General features: G+C 40.0%; 1 protein-coding gene across 8 annotated transcripts in view; it reads right to left on the bottom strand.

Annotated features, from left to right (window-relative positions):
- Positions 1-2724: 2724 nt before the first annotated feature.
- LRMDA (leucine rich melanocyte differentiation associated) overlaps positions 2725-6175 on the bottom strand; it is a 1033502-nt gene continuing 1030051 nt past the window's right edge. For all 8 annotated transcript variants that reach the window (XM_058698400.1, XM_058698407.1, XM_058698406.1 and 5 more), the window contains one exon: positions 2725-4716. In XM_058698400.1, the coding sequence (XP_058554383.1) occupies positions 4637-4716 (80 nt within the window). In that variant the 3' untranslated portion in view covers positions 2725-4636. The remainder of the gene's footprint in view (positions 4717-6175) is intronic.

Genomic DNA, 6175 nt, shown 5'->3' with positions numbered 1-6175 from the left:
CTTAAAACTCTTGACTTCTGCGTTGTATCATCAAGAAAGCCCTCTACCTCCTACCTGAACTTAATGAACATATGAAGGTTTGGCAAGAGCGTGAAACTATTTTCTCTCTTTGATGTAACTGCCCAGACAACAAGTGTTTCCCTTATATTTCAGCTGGTCCAAGCAGCAAGGGAACTTACCTTAGGATGCTGGTTTTTGTTGAATATTAACTACATGCCATAGTCATCTTTGTCCGTAGGCAGTCAGCACACATATGGCTAGTTAAGCCCACAGGGCTTTGTAATCCATCTTTTCTTCACTGTTCCATTGTCTTGGGCAGAGTAGTCTGTAAAACATTACTGAAGAGTGGCACTCCTCACTTATATCAAAGATGATTCCATTTTGAGGAGGAGATGTTGCTCAATATCACTCTAGGGCTGAACATCAGCAACCCTTCTAATTGGCAAAAAAAAAAAAAAAAAAAAAAAAAAAAGAAAGAAAGAAAAGACCAAACAAACAAAAAATCAAACCTGTCTATTCACTTCCTTTCTCATTATTCCTCAGCTCCTGATTTATCCCTGCCTACGATGAGCCCACACTTCCAATTCCACACTCTGCCTCATGCTCTCCTTTGGTATAATTTCATTTATTACCATATACATCACCCCTACTTTAGCAACTCACTCCCAGACACATTCCATACTTAAATGTCTTCTTTTGTTTCTCAGCTAAACTCCCTTGTCCTAGGTTGCATGTTCTCCAGGCCACATTCCGTGCTGCTTTAGAAAAATTTACACATGCTAATATGTTAATATGTACAAATAACATAACATTACCTACTTCATCCACAGAGTGACAAATTAACTTTACAGTTCCCCAAAGGAGGACTACTAATGCTGGAAAATTACAGGTAAACATATAGGAAGACAGTATTCTTGGAGAGTGGCTGTGTTTTCTGATATTCTTCAAATCCCTGAAGTGTTTACTGACGCACTGGAAGTACTGCACTATGGGCTGATGGTCTGTTTGTCCTACAAATAAGTAACCAGCATGTTTTGTGCTCCTCTGGTCTCATTTTCCTTTCCAGGTCCTAGTCATGGTAGTTTACCACATGGTATTTGGACAAGTTAGAGGGAGAACAAGTAATGGAAACACCCTTCTTCAGCAAAGCTTCTTGGAAACAGAATTGGGATAAGCAGATGGTGAATGTCACACTGGATCAGCTGCAATGGATAGACACCATGGGAGAGTCTCAATGGACCCTCTGTTGTCCACCCTTGGCATTAGGTAGTGACTCAGATCTGACTTAGGCTGCTTTTATGTAGCAACTACTGAACACTGCTATTGCTTTTGATGAAAAGAGCCCTGTGGATTGTTTTTGATCTGCATATTAACAAAGAAGAAAAAGACAGCCAGGTTATTTCTTAGGAGCAGCAAGAAAGATTTTCCCTTAAAGATGTGCAAGACACATTTCTGCTGGAACCCGCACACACACACACACACACACACAGTGAAACAAAATGAAACAAAACAAAATAAAACAAATGCAAAACCTTTCATCTGGAATCTCTGGTTTGCTTTCTTTTATTCCTTAGTATACATGAATATGTGAAAATGCACAACACTCAGACGTGTCGCCTGATCGAGTGATAATCTCTTATAATGTGCCTCTATTTAAAGCAACAAACAGATGGAGGGTTTATGAGCAAGGCTGGTAAAAGTAAAAGCAAATTATTGTAATAGTTGTACTTTTAATAGGATTCCCCACAATCTAAAACATTATTCCCCAAGGAACAAATTGTTCTATAAAATTGCATTACTTAGGAAAAAGACAGTCCGCCCTGACTTTGCAGAGGCAACAGAGGACTCCGGGATGGCCTTCTATTGCAGGGGCACTCAAGGCAGATCGGTGTCCTGGGAGAGAGGATACAGGGATGTCAGATACCATGATCTCCTAAGAGAAAACTCAGAGGAATAGGGTATAAGGCAGAAGGAGCAAGGGGAAATTGGGGGCATGTAAGAATTCTGAGCTTTGATTGAATTCATTACCTTCTAATTTTCTACTTTAAAAAACAAGGTTTGGGAAATTCTTATAGATTTTAGCATGCAACATTGCTTCCTCCTCTACGAATTCAGACCAAATTCTAGCTGTAGCACAGCAAATCTTGCTTAACAAACAGTATAACTGTAAACAGTCCAACACTGATTCATTATCATTATCCCTTTTTTTTTTTTTTTAATTTTTTTAACGTTTTATTTTTGAGACAGAGAGAGACAGAACATGAACGGGGGAGGGCCAGAGAGAGAGGGAGGCACAGAATTGGAAGCAGGCTCTTGGCTCCAAGCTGTCAGCCCAGAGCCCGACGCGGGGCTCGAACTCACGGACAGCGAGATCGTGACCTGAGCTGGAATCGGACGCTCAACCAACTGAGCCAGGCGCCCCCATTATCCCTTTTTAAAAGAAACAAAACTCATACTCATTCTATCATTAAGATGAATATATCATGGTGATGGCCTTTACGTAAATTATAATTAAAGCTAATTTTAATTAAAGTTATTACACCATTTTGGAAGAAAATAAACAACCCAAAGAGAAGGAAACAATGTGGTCAATAACTCACTCCAAAAGTATTTTTTTGCCTCCAAAGCTCGCATTGAGGGAGACATTCCTGTGCATGATACAAATGGTTCTGACATTAAGAAAAGTAAACAAGTAAGAAAAATAAAGATGGAAAAATTCTGTGGTCAGTTCACAAGTGCTTTTTTATTGTTTGAGGCAGGGTTAAAGCCTTTTATAAAGACAAGGATATATGTGCCGCTAGATTAAATATGACATTGGACTAGTCTAGCTGCCCTTGCACAGAAATCTGGCTGCCCGTAATATGCCATGGACAAAACATGTGTTGGTGTTTCTAAACAAAGAACAGGGTGGGACTTAATGCAGCTAATTTAAAGCACCATCTCAATGCTGTTCTGTAGATCAAACAGTGAAAAGGTACTCAGCTCTGGTTATTGATGAATTTGAGAGATAAAGGCAAACATTTAATATCCTCTAGTTATTAATGGCCTCGAGGATTTTGATCAAAATTTGTCTCCATAACTGTTTAACTTGCATAACCTACAAAAGGGATTCCTGCCTGCCTTATTGCAAGTCATTCAAAGACTAAGTTGACTCAGGAGGCCAGAGGCCCCTTAAATGGTCTAGAACTGAGAAAGCAGATTCTTCTTTGGTCCTGAGGGATGTTGAGTCCCCAAAGACTTTTACAGTAGTGACTCTCTAGTTATGCAGTATCTATAACTTGGAAGAATTCTCTTTGAAGTTTCGTTGCCCTCAATCTAACCTAATACTGAGAGATCCAAGCCAATGAACACCTGGTCTAAACAGAAGAAGCAAAAATAAATGCGATTGCATCAAGAGCAATCAGCCTTTCAAAGACTTTTCTGGAGTGATTTTACTTGTGTATCATTCCATTAAATGAAATGATAGCCACCTTACTGGTATGATTGTGCTTATTGTCCTTGTAACAGTGCTGGAATATAGCCAAAGACACACAAAGACCATCTCACAAGCTATGGATTTCGGTTCTGAGAGGTGCTGAGGAAGATACCAAACTCAAAGGTTTGTGCCTTCTGTTAAAAACTGTTCGGTCTGGTGGGTGTTTTCTATAGTCTTCACTTTCTTTTTCAACTTCCTGACCCATCACTCTGTTTTCATCACCTCCCTACCTTTAAATAGCACCCAAAGGAGCAAGCCAGCTCCAAACTACAAATATGGCCACAGGCATAGCTGGGTGTATGTGTTGTTAAAAATAAATAAATACATACATAAATAAATCAGAGTCCTTGGTGCAATCAGAACTTGGTGCTGGGAAAGATGCCTGACATTGCCTAGTATTCAGGGCAAGAAGTGGATTTAGAAATGTACAAAACAAGACAGAGTCCATGCTTTTGTAGTTAGGGATTTAAGGAAAGCTATTTACTCCAGTTGTAAGAACACAAAATCAGCCATAAATGTATGACCTGGCTGAGAACCTTCAGTTCTCTGAAAAACTGCAAGCCAAAATGCACTACCTGTAATAAAGATGCTAAAGGATGGTATGTGTTTTGTTGGAATGTGTGGGTGTGTGCAGAAAATAAGGGATTAAAATTCAAGGTGAATAAGGGAGGGTGGCCTTCCTCCAAACTGTGATTATTTCACTAAAAAAACCCCCACAGCACAATGGTATCAGAGGGATCTCTACTCAATAGGCAAGCTGAAGACACAGTCTCTCTCGCTTGACTACGGCCAACGAGCATGCTCAGGGAGGCCCCAGGTGTGACCTCTGCTCCCCTGTGAGCAGTGGAGGGGCCAGGCAATCTATCATGGTGTTCCTCCTGTCAGCCCTGGTGCTTCGCCGCCGCTGTCTGTCACCCTAGTGGATGAGACCTGCTTAAGGGCAATCATGTCAATCTCTATGTGACCACTCAGTCTAAGGCAGAAGGATGATCTTGACAGGCCTGGCAAAGTCAGCAGAAGGTACCAAAAGCTGAAGTCACAGCCTTCCCACAGACATGTGATGTGGGCCATTGTTTTTTTCCTTTAGTTTTTTTTCTTTATTTTTACTTTCCCTTTTTCTTTTATTCTCATGACACAGACTAAAGCATTCAGAACTTGCCGTCAGAGCTGGTCATCTCGGATAAACCTGTTGCCTTCTGAGTTTTTCCCATAGTAAACATAGCGACACTTCCCCAGAACACCTGCAAAGAAAAGGATACACATCTTTAGAGACGGCACAATTAGTACAGCAAGGAAACATAGGTGCAGTAAAGCAGATATGCAACATGGTCACAGATCCGGTGGGTAGCAGCAAATGGATTAAGCCCCAGGAGGGAAGGACCCTACTTTCTCGTCCTCAGAGTTGACATTCAAGTAGAATATCACCAGAGCACAGGCACCTAGGAATCCCATGTTTCCTGCACAAATTCTCCTCCACATTTCATAGGCTTTTCTAGTTTGGCCAAGTACTCCTCAAAATAAAGAATAATAACCCTTTCCCTCTCTGGGGTCCCTTAGTAGAGTTTCTGAAAATGGAAGATTAAGACTTTCTAGATGGGTCTGGCCCAAGCAAAAGATGTAAAACAATCTTCCTAGAATGTGACTCTTTTCAAGTCCTTTATCATGAATCAATACTATTAACTTTCAGGGAGAATCTTCTAAATCCCAGGAGGCATCAAGCACATACTGGGTGATCGAGGAAGAGTGATGGTGTTGACAAAGTGCCACATGAAAAGTAACAAGAGCCTCTGACATTAAAGGGCTTCTTCTTACAGGAGGCCTGAAATGAATCCTCAGGTTGGAATGCCTTTGATTTTCATCTTTAGTTTTAGTTTAAATAATCTTGTGGCTCTACGTACAGTTTTTGTTTCATTCAAGGAGACTGTAGGAGAATTTAAGTATGAAAAATACCCCTAGAATAGGGTCAAATCTTCTAACCAACTCAATATTTATTCTAAATATCCATAAGAAATTACCTGCCACAGTTATTATGGAAGCTTTGTGTAATTATTAAGGGCATATCAGTCTTCCTCAAAGAAAACATTTATAATTACAGTTTGCTTTTTGCCATCTTGTGTTTTCTTCTTCTAATTTTAGAAAAACTAACTTAAAATTCAGCTTCATAGAGTTGCCTTATTACTAAGAGCACTTGAGTCTCTGAAGTGTGCATAACCAGAAAAAAGCAAAGGAGTGTCCATAAAACATTAATTCATGAGCCACAAATCTGCCTGTAAAAATAGCTACCTATATGCATGATTATTTGTCTCTCTGTTTGATAGTGTGAAACCAACAATCACCATCTAATGTTCATCGGGGGTAAATTAGTACTAGAAATTATCCAGGTTCTTCATAGCAATAAGTAGTAAATATTTTTGGGATTGTATAAGAGATGTTTCTCTACTGTAGAACTTTAAACATTATTCTTAAATAAGGATTAAAAATGGCTCTTAGAAACCTTTAAGGACAGGGCAGATGTTTCATGGTCTGGATGGCTTAGGACAAATTTAGGAATGACTGGGATTGCAGAATCTCTCAAGAGTTGGAAAAGGGGAGAGGATGACATTGTTTCATGGTCTCAGACTGGTCTTGGGCTTGCTCTCATTAAGTTCTATTTGTCACATTTCTGTGAACAAGGCTACTGTGGACCCCCCCTTGGTCATG

Source organism: Neofelis nebulosa, chromosome 13 (genome assembly GCF_028018385.1).
Source record: "Neofelis nebulosa isolate mNeoNeb1 chromosome 13, mNeoNeb1.pri, whole genome shotgun sequence".
Lineage (NCBI taxonomy): Eukaryota > Metazoa > Chordata > Mammalia > Carnivora > Felidae > Neofelis > Neofelis nebulosa.
This window is presented reverse-complemented; position numbering and strand designations above follow the sequence as displayed.